Source organism: Gorilla gorilla, chromosome 1 (genome assembly GCF_029281585.2).
Source record: "Gorilla gorilla gorilla isolate KB3781 chromosome 1, NHGRI_mGorGor1-v2.1_pri, whole genome shotgun sequence".
Taxonomy (NCBI): domain Eukaryota; kingdom Metazoa; phylum Chordata; class Mammalia; order Primates; family Hominidae; genus Gorilla; species Gorilla gorilla.
Window position 1 is genome coordinate 72,879,803 of NC_073224.2, and position 14,846 is coordinate 72,894,648.

General features: G+C 41.0%; 1 protein-coding gene across 5 annotated transcripts in view; it reads right to left on the reverse strand.

Annotated features, from left to right (window-relative positions):
• Positions 1–14,846, reverse strand: part of RGL1 (ral guanine nucleotide dissociation stimulator like 1) — a 292,061-nt gene that overhangs the window by 48,906 nt on the left and 228,309 nt on the right. For all 5 annotated transcript variants that reach the window (XM_004028034.5, XM_004028033.5, XM_055367315.2 and 2 more), the window contains one exon: positions 13,586–13,663. In XM_004028034.5, coding sequence (XP_004028083.1) covers positions 13,586–13,663 — 78 coding nt within the window. The remainder of the gene's footprint in view (positions 1–13,585; positions 13,664–14,846) is intronic.

A 14,846-nucleotide genomic window follows, 5' to 3' on the forward strand; every position in this document is an offset into this window, starting at 1 on the left:
CCACTCACTTCTGAAGGCTAGAGACAAATAGCTGAAGGATAAAAAGGATAAAATGTTTTGCATGCTATTATTCTATGCTTCATCTTCAAAGAAGACTTTACCAACACTCCTGACTCAATCACATGCCACAGACAAGGAGAACAGAACAGAACACTGCCTGCCTAGCAACCAGTTACCCCATACGGTTCAGGCATATTCACTGCTGAAGGCTGGAGAAGATGACAGGGACTATACATTAATCCATGCATCTTTTATTGACAGAGACACAACACCTCATCTTAACTAAACACTTTACCAAAATTTTTCAGCCAAAAAGAATTTTTTAGCACATTTTAAAATTATCATTATCACCTAATTATACTTCAAACAAATTGTTTTTTTAGTTAACAAACTATAACTGGACTAAGTTATTACCCACATATGTGAAACTGAAGGCTGGGCTTTCACAGGTGTGTCTAACTTTCTTCACATCTTGATTTCACACCAAGAAGCTGGACTATCATCAAAGCATAAGTATGACTAAAGCCAATGTAATGCTTAACTTTTGGAATTGAAGTACAAACAGAAAGAAAATAAATGTGTTACTGTTTTCATTATGGTGTAGATCATTGTTTCACTAATGTGGAACGTTAAAGCATTTGGAACTATAATATTCAATTATCTGCATCTAAAGTAGATACATGAAACCATGAAATGAAAGTCATAGAAATAATTCAATACTCCAAATATTTAGTCCAGACTAAATGAAATGATAAACAATAATTTCACTTTCTTCCAGAAAGCCAGAAATTAATTGAAAACCTGATATTTGCATTTACATCAGCTTGACTTTTACAGAAAAAGAGTTTTGCACCTTTAAAAAGAGGGATGAATTAATCTAATTAACACCACTATACTTGCTTAATGTTTCTTAATATTTCAGTGAAAAGATACTCTTATGATGACACTGATGGAAAAACAGATATGGAGAGGTGATAATTCATATCATATACTCAAGTCAAAAACAGCAGCAGCCTAACAACAAGACAGTGTTTCACTGAAAAGAACACCCAGATGGAAACACAAAATTACAGGTAAGAGTCAGTGATGCTAATATATTATTCACTTCTTAAATGCCTGTGATCCTTAATTATTATGATAAAACTCATTATTTATTGCAAAAAAGTAGGTCTTACAAATGTACATAAACTAAAAAAGCAAAATACCTACTCTCTCCCTTCATCCTAATCCCATTCCCAGGACCTTTTGTTAACTGTTAGAATATATCCTTCTAGGCTTTTCTGTGGATATGTATACATATTTAAATATACATAATATGTGCCGGGTGTGGTGGCTCACGCCTGTAATCCCAGCACTTTGGGAGGCTGAGACAGGATTATTGCTTGAGCCCAGGAGTTCGAGACCAAGGGCAACGTGGCAAAACCCCATCTCTACAAAAAATACAGAAAATTAGCCAGGTGTGGTGGTACACGCCTGTAGTCCCAGCTGCTCAGGAGGCTGAGGTGGGTGGATTGATTGTACCCAAGAGATAGAGGCTACAGTGAGCTGTGATCACACCACTGCACTCCAGCCTGGGTAACAGAGCGAGACCCTGTCTCCAAAAAAAAAGATAGATAGATAGATAGATAGATAGATAGATAGATAGATAGATAGATAGATAGATAGAAAATCAACATGGGCTTTTTTACTGAGCAGTATATTACAGATACTTCATCATTACCTCTAGATCTATCTTATTGTTTCTCATGATGTGGACACACCATAATTAAGTATTCTTCTACTGGAAGGCAGGTATTTAAGTTATTTTCAGGTTCTCACAACTACAAAATATGTGCATCCTTGCCTCCATCTCTGCATGCTCGTGTGGGTATTTCTGATGGGCACACAGCACTTACCTCTATGGAAAGCTGCAGCCTCAGAAGAACTAGGAGAGTTCTAAAGAGGAGCCTTCGTCCACATTGGACTTGCCCTTAGGTGGACATTTTGTGTTCCTCAATCTGATGTTTTTAATGAGCTCTGGCGATCTATACATTTTTTTACTCTTTGTGACAGTGACCTTCCTGTAGCTTAGCCTAAGAAGGTTTTGAAAGTTCACCACAAACTCAGATACTCAATCAGCCAGAAAAAAGCATTTTCACACAAAAGAGGAATGAAGGGGGAGGAGGACGAAGAAACAGAGAAAGGGAAAGACATACACAAACAGCACAATAGAACACGAGGCAGAGCCCTGCCCTCCTCATCGGCAGAGCTTTTCTCAGCACACCAGGCAGGGAAGCTTTCTGGAAAGGCCTGGACACGTGCCCAAGGCTCACAGTAGCTTTGTGTGTGCCAGTCCTGGGAAGAAACTTTCCGTTCTTGATAGATTTAGAAGCAGATACAAATGCGAAACTTTTAAGATTTCAAAAAAGAAAGCAACATGGCAAAATAATGATGAAAAGAAAAACAGGATTACTGGCCAATGGCTTTTCGGTCTTACCCAGCCTGGCTCCAGTCCTAAGAGCTAACTTATGTACTAACCAGAACAGAGTGGGGGGATGTAAAGAATCTTACAGCTGAAGGGAAATTCTAGTTTGAAGTCACAAATTTACAGGTCTGGTATGTCTGTTAGACTACAGAAGCCACTTGGTTCTGTACACAGACCAAGACAGGACGCTTGGAGACCTGGAGAAGGAAAACTCTATCTTTCATCCTGGCTGTCCCACCGGGAAACTAAGGAAGCCTGGATAGGTCAGTTAACTCCACTGACCCCCCTCTCTGGGGAAGAGATATAATAACACCTTCTTCATCTACCTGACACTGATCAGTTGTGATTTCAAATGATATAATGTCAATAAGGACATTTTGAGATACCTGGAGAGAAACATAATTATCAACAGTCTTACAACTACTTGCCAGAAGTCATAGAAGGAAGGGATTGAAAAGGTAAAATGCTCAGCGAAAATCCATCAGCACTCACATGAATTGACTCAAAGAATCTGCCACCTCTCACAGGAAGAATGACACAGAATACAAGCCATGCTATGACATGTGTGACTTCAGGCCTGCTGGAAGAAGATGGCTGCTGTGAACACACACACACACACACACACACACACATATGTGCCCACATACATATACCTTGAGGTATCCTCTCTAGGACAAATCAAAGACATCAAACTGTAGTATTAACTGCAAGAGATGATTCTTGAATAACTTGTAAAGGCAGAAGTAATTCCTGAAGCCAAACTGGATGATTACAATTGTGACATAACCTAAATTCAGTCTGGAGAAAAGCCAGTATGTGACTTCCTTTTCCAAAGTAATCTTTGGTGGCTCACAGAACAAAACTCCTCGGTCCTAAGGGCAAGTATGCCGGGTAGGTGGCCAAGGCCAGGGGCCCAAAACTGATAGCAGAGGAGACAACCAAAATTGAGTTTTCTACCTCAGGCATTCTTGGCAACATACAAAACTTTGTAGTGTGTGATTCTTTTCCAACCGACTGCAATCGTCTATAGGGGAAGGAAGACATGCTCAGATGTCACTGTTTGAAACATACTAAAGCAGCTTCTAGCACTTTTGCTTCTAAGAAATTCATTCACCAATTAAACTAATATTTGTTGAGTGCCCTTTATTTCCCAGAGTCACAAAAACAATTTATGCGATGAGCATCACAATACAGGAAGTCCAGGGTCCCAGGGAAGCACTGAACTTCAGAGGGAGCTGACCTGGTCAAGGCTTTAGGGAGGGTCTCCCTGAGGAAATGATGTGAAAGCTGAGATCTTGAGGGTTAGGAGTCAGTGGGATGAGGATTCTGGGGCAGCAATGAGGCAGAGGTTCTGCGGTGAAAGAGCTAAACACTTGTAGAGGACTTAAAGCTCTGTTAAACTAAAAAATATAAAGAGTTGGGGGAAAGGAGCATGATGAAATCTGCTATACTCATTGATTTTTTTTTTTTTTTTTTTTTTTTTAGACAGAGCTGTTGCCCAGGCTGGAGTGCAGTGGCGCAATCTCGGCTCACTGCAATCTTCGCCTCCCAGGTTCAAGCGATTCTCCTGCCTCAGCCTCCCGAGTAGCTGGGATTACAGGCACGTGCCACCATGCCTGGCTATTTTTTTTTTTATTTTTAGTAGAGACCAGGTTTCACCATGTTGGCCAGGCTGGTTTCAAACTCCTGACCTCAGGTGATCCACCTGCCTTGGCCTCCCAAAGTGCTGGGATTACAGGCGTGAGCCACCACAGCTGGCCACTCATTGATTTCTCAGCCAACCAGAAATCACACCTAATAACACCTGGTTAGAAGACATTAGACAGATGCACCTTGGCTGAGAGATAAAAGAAAATGGTTCAGAACTTCTAGCCACCCCATGGATCTTCAGGCACGCAATGCAGAGAGGGCTGAGGCAAGCATTTAGGCAGCGATTATGCGCAAATCACAGATTTTTTAATGAATGCAGATTTTAGGTAAACGTATTAAATCATATTAACATTCCATAGGCAGTAAAATACTCTATAATTGGTCAAATGTTTAATACAAATTTTTTCAGGTATGAAGTCACCTCTCCCATGATGTGTAACTTCTGAGCCAAGAAATAGGATTACCGTGACAAAAAGAATAACACTATCCATCTAGAGTTCTTTTCTCTCCCCAGCAATCTATTTGAAATAATAATTTTTTGTACTTAATCATCAGCAGAAAATAAGACATGGAACCATTTTTCAAAAGCAGCAAAATGTTTTTCTATTTTAATACATTCTCTGAGAACTGGATCTTGTCTTCGCTGCAGATAATGAAAAGGTAAGAAGATTTACGCAGACGGTGGGCCTTTCAAGCAATGAAGTAACTTCTGCCAAGCTCTGAGGGCAGGATCTAATACACTTTGTTCTTCAAGAACTGAAGCCTAAGTCAACCTTGACCCTGACTCTGGGCCGGACCCTCCACCTTGTTCTCCTAATCATAGAACAGTTTTGCTCTGTTTCAGGGAAGGTTGCCAGATAGAAGCTGCCTCTGAGACCTCCAGCTAGATGATTTTCCTGATGAGAAGGAACAAAGAAAGATACAAAGCTTTCCTCTTTGTTTTTTTCCTGGAAAGGATGAAAATATTATTATCTGGACTTGTCAAGGTTGTCCTGCGTTGCTTTTTTACACTTTACATTGTCACATTTCAGTGCTGTTGGTAAACAGAGATTCAAATACTAGGAGGAGACGTGAAAGAGAGATTGAGAGAAGACCAGGGAAATAATGCCAACAAAGCCAGAGTCAGATTTAAGCACTAAGAAGGCAAGGGCAACGCAGGGACTATGGGGAAGGGAGAGAAGAGAAAAAAAAAAAAACCTCTACGGCAAGAAGGAGGAAGAAAAAGATTATGAAAGGAAGACATACAGAAAGACAGTAAATGTGAGTGGGAGAGGGCCCGGAGTAGGATGGATAAGCCTAAAGCCAATTACCCAAAGTCAAGGTTATTTACACACCTGTCTTTCATTCCCAAGCTAAGTACTTAAGAGAAATATTTTCATTTTTATCAGAGGAAAAATAGTAAAGGTCATGCAGCACAGAGGTTAAGGCCTGGGTTAAATCCCAGCTCTTTCATTTATTCACTGTGTAGCCTTGGACATGTTCCTTAACCTACGCCCCAGGTTCCTCCTCTGTAAAATAAGAATAATAAAACATAATCATTATGAGGATTTATCAAGTATGTACAGTACTTAACACAGGGACCATTCCTACTAAGTAGTCAATAAATTCTAGCTATTATTAGAAAAGGACATCGCCAGTCACCAAAATTATCTTTCAAGGACCTCAATAACTCATTCCCCACAGTCCAAGAAGGGAGTTTTCATGTTATAAATAGAACTCTATTGAAAAAAATGGCTGAGGCCTTCTATAGTTTTCACCACTAGAACTGAGTTTCCATTGGTAGTGACAGATGCTACGAGGCACAAGGAACAGGAAGCAGGTTCTCCTTTGATGGGCCTAATTTGGTCTTGTTTCCTCACATCCTTCAACCCATCTCCTTCCCCAGGAAAAAGGTCTAGCTTCCACATTTCTAACAGCTGTGTGCGAACCTTGCTCAGGGTATTCATTCAATAATAAAGCAACAGCCAGGCAAAACAGCACAGAGCAATGGAAATAATGACAAAAGATCTCAGAATAATAACAATCTAAAACATTAGTCACAACAATGATATTGTAATCTAGTTCTTCATGTACTTCCGCAGTCTTATTATGGTGATATAGGCAAATGTGGAGAAAAATCTTGAGTATCCGAGATCCCAACGCTCTTCTATAAATGGCATGCCTGGGCTTCCCACCCAGGTCTTGGAGTCAGTTGGACGGGAGTTCAAATATCAGACCTGTCACTTAACCACCTGCCTGATCTTAGTCAAAATACGTAACTTCTCTGAAGCTTCACTTTATATCCTATAAAGTGAGGACAATATCTCAGCATATTTGTGATGGTTGAAGAAGACACAAATATAAAGTACTTAGCAGAATGCCTTGTAAGCATACCACAAATTGTAGCCAATGGTGGTGGCAAGGGCAGTGTCATCATTTTCATTGTTTACAATGCTGTGCAGTGAATCAAACAATACAGTCTAATTGTGATGTCTGTTTTCCTTTCTAAAAGAGACATTCTTTAATGTAGAAAACCCTAGGAGATACTCGTATGATTGATCTGTCTTCTTTTTGAGCCATTGATTATCAATGTTGTTTTATTCTTCCTCAACTATTAGAACATCAGTTTCTGCTCAGGGCCTTCTACCCATGTCCCTAAAATGCAGACTTGACTTAGAATGCTAATGACTTGTAAAACTATGGTTTTTATTTTTCTTTGTCCTGTAGGGATATTTTAAAGACAATACCAGACTCTTCGATATGGCATATCACTTCTTCATTTCTTTTGTTTCACTTTAAAAAAAAATTCCTTTCACATTATAACTTTTAATTCTTCTAAATTGGAGTTTTAAATCTTGTTTTTGCTGTTCTTCACCCCTCCTCCTTTTCCCCATTTTTGTTATAATCACTCAAATTAATTTCAATTGCCTTCTTAGGGCATCTGAATTTGCAGGAATGAATATTGATTGCAAACTCTCTGGGAAGATTTTTTAACTTTCCACTGTGAAGTTTCTGAGGCTGTAATGTAACACAGCCAACTTCCTTTAACTCCTTTCCTTTCTCTTTAAAGTGTATCCAGTGTCTTGGATTACTACTATTTACATGATCCTTTACCAGTGACTGAAATCTGGTGTCACTGTTTACAACTTCTGGGAAAAGATTACAAGAACAATATACGTATCTTCTGAATATGTGGAAATGAAAGCAGAACGATTTCAACAATTTGAAGTACTACTATGGTAGAGAGTTTGAGAAAACAAAACTTGGCACTCCAGAAGGAAACTGATGAGATTCAATTAAAGAAAAGAAAACAGAAACAATTTCAACCTTATAATAGTCATTAAAGGAAAGAAATAAAGCATCATTTCTTGAGGAGTTTTAAATCTCTTTAAATAAAGTTATATAGAGAGAGAGGGAGATATGGCCATCTCATATAAAATTCAGAGAATGAAGATTCGTGTTGTAAAAGCTCTATATGGTTAATATCCCTTCTTTACATTCTCTTCATTTCTGAATTCAATGACTATAATAAATCTGCCCTAGAGACAATTCGCTTTTTCCATCTGGTTCAGATTTTATTATTTAAAAAGATAGCATTTTATCGTGTAAAAATGTCAGCAGGAAAAGGGCACGGGTAGAATGAATATAGGCAGAAATGTTTTCTTCTGTCATAGAAAGTGGGTTTCCTAATTGATAAATAGTGGCCAATTTAGGGATCCTAGAAATAAATGTGGCACACCTTATATAATCAGTCTAGCCCTACCATCAGAAATCACCGTGAGGCAAAGATTCCAACATCCAGAAGCCTTGGAAGTTGAATCCTTTGCAACTGAAGACATTCTTGTCTTAGCCAGATAACTTTAGAGGGTCCTGACATTGTGCAAAGCCTGAACTCTGGACTGGAATTACAAGTACTCCGCATGTGGGAGTCCCTGCACAATCTGATACTTTTTTAAATGCATGAAGAACACAGTTGGTTGTGGTCCAAGACATCAGAAACCAATTTTTCATCTTGAATGCTTCATCTGTATTTCCACATTTTCCTTCTTTAAAGTTCTTTTACCCTCTGAAAGGTTTAAATCCATATTTGGAAATACAGGAAAGATTTTACTCGGTACTTGGGAGCCTGTATAAAATGTAAGGGTTGCTCTTTGCTTTACAGCAAAAACGGGAAAACAAACAATATTTGGGCATTTTTCTGTTCATGGTTAAATCCAATAGTGAGTCCCTGTTCCCATCCCCTCCTCCACCCAGGTCTGCAAAACTGAAGGCAACTGCCCTAAACAGGATGTTTACTTCTTGAATGTCATTGGATTCCTGCTGTCGGTTTTCCACCTGAAATCACAAGAGAACAGATTCATAGCAAAAGAAAACAATGGGCATTTTGCCACTCCTTGCCTTACTCCCACAAGACAATGCTTTAGCTCAGCTCTTTATTCATGACCCCAGTGAGCAGCTGTGATGTCATGACTAATAACAAACAAAGCTTGTGTATGTGTTTCTTCCTGTCTCTTCAAAACTGGTAACACACTTTCCAACAGAGAAAAGTGGTCGAAGGTACCGTACTCTCAAAAGTCCACTATGCTGTGTGGACCATATCTCTGTCTCTGTTATTCATTTTTTGAGAGAAAGAAAAAGCTAAATAAATTTTATCTTAGACATCACTGAACTTAAAAGGACCTCAGCGAGCATTTATTCCAAGCACTCATTTTTCAGGTGAAGAAACTGAAACAAAGGGAGGTGAAGGGACTAAGCCAAGGTCAGATGACTGGTAAGTGACAGAGTGATAGAGAAGGAGCAGGATCTGAGTTCTCCAGGCTCCTTCACCAGGGCCTTTCCCTCTCCATGTGGCTGCCTCTGGATCACTTCCACATTTGATTCAGCTACTTATAAAAAGAGACACAAATAAAGAAATTTCCAAATAGGCCTTCTTCTATTTTTATGTATGTTAGGTATTCATAAAGACAGTTTCACTTGAGAACTAGAGCCTCAATACTACATAGCAGGGTTTCTTAGACACTATTGACATTTAAGGTCAGATCATTCCTTGTTGGGGTAGAGGAGAGTTACTTTGTGCATGCTGAAAGATTCTCCCCCGGGCCCGAAAGCTTGAAGGGATGAGTAACTCCTCCCTTCTCAGGCCCAGTCCCAAGGCTCAAGGCCACTTGCGCCAGCAGCACGCGTCAGCAAGATAGCAGAAGCAGGAAGACAGCGGGCCAGAAGACACCTACCCTGGCCGGAAGACAACTACCCTGGCCTGAAGACACCTACCGTGGCCGGAAGACACATACCCCTGAAGACCGAGAAAGAGGCCGTCCAGGTACTACGTAGCAGTCACGTCAGACTGGGACACTTCCTGTTTACAGAGGACTACAAAGCCCCTGTCCCGTCCTCACTTGGGGCTGATGTCATTTTAGGTCTCAGCCCGCCTGCACCCAGGCACTCATTAAAACAGTGTGTTGCTCCACACCGCTTTGTGTTGTCTGTTGGCATGCTTTTAGGGTTCGAACCAATACAAGAAACTTTCACATGCTAGGACGTTTAGCAGCATCCCTGGCCTCTACCCATGAGTTGCCAATAGCATCCCCCCCACCAAGTTGAGACAACCAAAATGTCTGTAGGGCACTGGCAAATGTCCTCTGGAGGATAACAATCGCACTGTTGAGAACCACTGCCATACCTCCTACACATCTATTGGTCATCAGGAAGCCCTCAATCATTGCTGCAAGTCAGATGCCAGAGGTCTGGGATGACCAGGAAATTTGCAATACATTACATACAGATGGGAGAAGGTGCTTCCCTGATTTCCTCTCACAAAGACAAAGACAAAGCAGTGACCCTATCTAGGCACAGAAATGATCAGGAGAAGCATAGTTTCAGAAAAAGAGAGCCAAAAAATAATAGTGAAGTGAGATGAAAAACAATAAAAGACGTGGGGAAAAAACAGTGAGAAAGACAGAAGAAAGGGAAATGGAAGGAAGAAAGAGGTCACCAGTAAGAAGGGATTTAACATTCCGGAATCTGTAGGACAGAGCGACCCATTATAAGATAAAGTGGCATATTTTCATCAGGCATAATTTTTTAAAAGGCAACTCAGTCTGAGCAAAAGGGTCAAGAACTTTCCACCAAGTTATTGTGAGACTTTAGGAAAGGACCATTGTCCCCAGAGGATGGACCCCTCAGGGGAGTTCTGTGTGAAGCTCTTTGTTAAGCCCTCATATGCTTAAAACTCTAAAACCCTTTAAAACAGCTTAGCTTGGAATTTCATTCACATTAGTGTTCCTAGTATACAACGAATTCGAATGAGACTTTAAAAGAATGAACATGACTCTTCATACCCAGGGTGCAATTTTCTTAACTGCTATTTCCCAAAAAATCTATTTTATCTCAAAACACCTCATGGGACAGAGATGCTCTGGATTTTATTATTATTATTATTTATTTTTAAGACAAGGTCTCACTCACTCTGTTGCCCAGGCTGGAGTGCAGTGGCACGATCATGGCTCACAGCAGCCTCAACCTCCTAGGCTCAAGCAATCCTCTTGCCTCAGCCTCCCAAGTAACTGGGACTACAGGCATGTGCCATCACGTCCAGCAATTTTTTTAAAAAATTTTTGTAGAGACAGAGTCCCACTACGTTGCCCAGGCTGGTTTTGAGCTCCTGCCTTAAGTGATCTTCCCTCCAGGGCTTCCCAAAGTGTTGGGATTACAGGCATGAGCCACCACTCCCAGCCAGCTCTGGATATTTTTCAGATTGTGACTCTCCTCAGAGTGTTCAGGTGGCTAATTGAATGGCAGCTCTAGATTGGACTGAGTTCCAAAATATGTGTATAATAACATGTCTATTTCTGAATCTGCTCACAAGTCTAGATTACACTCAATTCTTACAGTATCTCTCCTTTTGTACATGCTCCAAAATGTCCATTATAAAAAGGTTCTTCTAAAAAAATCATTATCTTAGTGAGTTTTCATAGACTCCTATGATTCTCAAAACTCTAAAGTGCTTAGGAATCACTTGAGAATCTTGTTAAAATGCAGATTCTAATCCATTAGGTCTGAATGGGGCCTGAGAGTCTGCATTTCTCACAAGCTCCCACCCAGGAGATGCTGATGCTATAGGTCCACGGTCACACTTTGAGCGAGAAGGCTCTATGTCTAACCCATTCTGAAAAATCACCTTTTAGATTATATTGTTTCCCTCCTATAAAAATTCATTACTGCTGACTGCCCACTGCTTACCAGAGAAAGTCCAAACTCTCCTGCAAGAAATTAATGCCCTTCATGAAGTAAGTCCAATCTAGCTTCAGCTCCACTGACTCCCCTCTCACCTAACATGTACTCTATGAAGCAGCCACACCAATTCTGTGTTGTTCCCCAAAATTCCATGAAAATTGCATTTGTCCAATTTGGTCCCACTGTTTCCTATACCCAGACGGCTCTACCAACAAAATCTTCACCATGCTTCAGGGCCCAGATCAAAGGTAACCTCCTCCAAGAGGCCTTCCCCAAGCCCTTCTAAAAACAAAAGAATTGTTCCTCCCACTGTACCTTGTGCTTGACATTCAAATACCTACACTGGTATGTCTGGTTTTCTGGAAAGTTATGATCCACTGAATAAAACTGTAAAACTACATGGAACCTAACTCAGGAGTTAAAAAAGATACTCAGCTTTCTACTGTCACATCCCTAGCTCCTGAAGAAAGGAGTCTATCAGTAACTCTTCTGAGGAGTTAAAAATTCCACAGGATTCCCCCCAGACTTTTGGCCCCAAAATGAATATTTAACACTAGTGGTTTCAGGCACCCAGGTGCACATTCCATCTACTCAGGAACATCACCCCTACAATGGCCCCCACCCCCGCATCATGGATGTTTTCTCATAGGACATTCTCATCAGCATAAAATATCTTCCATCTTTTAAAAAACACATATACAACCAAAAAAAAACCCATCTTCCATGCATTTCTCTATTCCCCTTTGCAGCAAAGCTCCTCCTCTAACAAGACTCACTGTCCCCACTTCATCCCCTTCATTCTCTCTTGCCCACCTTTCCATCCACCAAACTGCACTTGTCAAGTCACCAAAGACCGCAGCACTGCAAAGGAGGAGTCACTTTTCAGACCCTCACACTCGATCTATGGGCAGCACTGGAGGGAGTTGGTCACTCCCTCCCTGAAATCCTTTCTTTGCTTGTCTTCTGGGACACAACAACTTCTTTTTTCTCCTCCCCCATCCTTCCCCAAAGCTGCTCTGTTCCAGTCTCCTCTGCCAGACGCTCTACTTCCCTAACTCTAAACACCCAAGGAACCAGGCTCAGTCTCTGGATCTTCTCTCCTCTATCTGCCCTTAGTTCCCAGGAAGCCACATTCAGTCTCATAGCTTTAAATACCATGTATAAACTAAAGACATCCAAATTTATACCTCCATTCCATGCCTCTCCCTGAAATCTAGACTGAGCTAATTATGTCTGTGACTATATTTCTGATACACACTCCCCATTAAACCTGCTCCCTCGATCTTCCTTATTTTATAAAGCCAAGGTTCTGTCTCTCTGCTGCTCAAACCGCAACCCTGGGAAGCATCTGGCCTCCTCTTGTTCTCTCACACAGCCCATGCACTCCAGCTTGTCCTGCCACCAACACCTGGAAGATCTCTGCAAAGGCTGGTCACCTTCACTGTTATTGCTTCAGCCCGCACCACAAGCAGCCCTCATCTGGACTCTTGGGAGGGTCCTGACCAGGCTCCCTGCTCCCACCCTTGCCCCCAGCCACACTGCCACAGGCTACTTTCCGGACACAGAGCCAGAGCGGGTCTTTTAAGATATGTCAGGCCACAGCACTCTTCTCAAAACCTTCTAAGCGCTTCTTATCTTCCTCAGAATCAAATTCAACATCTTTCCCCAAGTTGCTATGAGTCCCCTTGTGAGTGGCCACCTTCCTGCTCACCTCACAGTGCTCATCCCCTAGCACGCGCTCCGGCCACATGCAATTCCCTGCTGTTTCTCAAACACCGCTCCTGCCTCAGAGCCTTTCCCGTGGTCTGTCTGCCTGGCTATTTGCAAGGCTCAGGGCACACCTCATTTCGGCGTGCTCCAATGCCAACAGACCAGACAGCCCAATCCGGGCACCCTACACATAGCCAAACGCTCCAGCCCTCAGACCCTGCTTCATTCTTCACTTTTTTGTGTGTATTCTTTGTCTCTTTCTGGTAAAATACACACTTTTTATGAGCTGGGACTGTTTATTTTGTTCATTTGTTTTGTTCACTTGTTTGTTTTGTATACCTTAGCACAATGCCTGGCAGACAGCGGTTACTTAAGATACTTTCACTGGATACATAAATGAATATTGTTAGGTAATCAAAAAATAAGCCTCTGTATGCATTATGGAAAAAAAAATCATGGCAACATTCAAAGGAATAAAATACTCTACTAAACTACTTTAAGATATTGTCTTGACTGAGAGCTTAGAATGCAAAGAAAAGGGAGACTCACTTCCTGATCACCATTTTGGACTCTGATGAACTTTGGCTTCCATCTTCTTCACAGTTTGGGCTTGTCAGGTTTCCATACCTGTAGAGATAATAATGAACAAGCAAGCAAAAACAGTCAGTGGTGTTGGAAAGCAACTCTATTCAACTTCAACTACAAAGTGACAGTTATACTTCTCAGAAGTAATTAAGGAAAGATATATCTATGAAATAGCATTGAAAATGATGCAGTATTATTGATAGTTACTTAATGGATATATCTGCATATTCTAAACAGAAAAGTCATTTAACAACTAATCACACTACTTAAAACTTTCTCTTAATATTAACACTTAACATTTATTGACTTTTTTAGATTAGAGTGTTCCTATCAGCAGGAGAATCGGCTATTACATAATACGAAGAAGGCAGATACCTCATGAACTCTGTAGCACACCAAACCCTCCCGTCCAACCCCTCTGCATGTCTATGCAAGGGACACATGGCTCTGCAGGCACAGCATCCACACTCATGCCACATGGGAGCACAAACTGATGGCTCCAGGCTACACTTAAGAGTCTGGTCTCCTTGAAAATAAGTCTGTTGTGGAGGGATTATGGAAATAGCTCTGGACCCTAAAATTAAGGCTGGGATAGAGACAAGGACTACAGTAAAAGCTCTCATGTCTTAGCAACCAGGAGAGCAGCTGTAGCTATACTGAAGCCAGGTTGCTCTAGACACAGCAACTGGGGAGGTGGGGTGCAGGGGTCTGATTTCTGGGAAAGCAATAGATGCTTAAATTTTAAAAATTTTCTCATTATCAACTCAAAATTTACTCAATAATTCATCAGTCCCTACTTACACTGCTAGCTGTTCTCCCAACTCCACATGTGAGCCAGCCTATTTCATACAAATATATCATATTTTGTTTGGTTTGGAATGTAAACTTAGTAAATGCACTTTAAATTATTAAGGAGGAGTCTTTAATTAACTTATAATGCCTAGACTATTTCTTCAGTTTCTCCTTCCATCAATACAGAATCCAGAGATTCCTTGGGGTTTCACAAGTGAGTAGTCTGTCCCAAAGTTTTGATAAATTCTATAATTGATGAGTTTACATTTTTAAAGAGCACACTTTTGTTTTCTACTAATGGGATTAAAGGCCCAGTACCCTTATGGTTCCTTGTTCCTAGGACTTACAAATCCTTTTAAAAATAAAAGCCCACCATCTGGTTTGACCCAACGCCAGTCCATCTGGTCTCCCTATCATCCCATCCCGGTAGGTT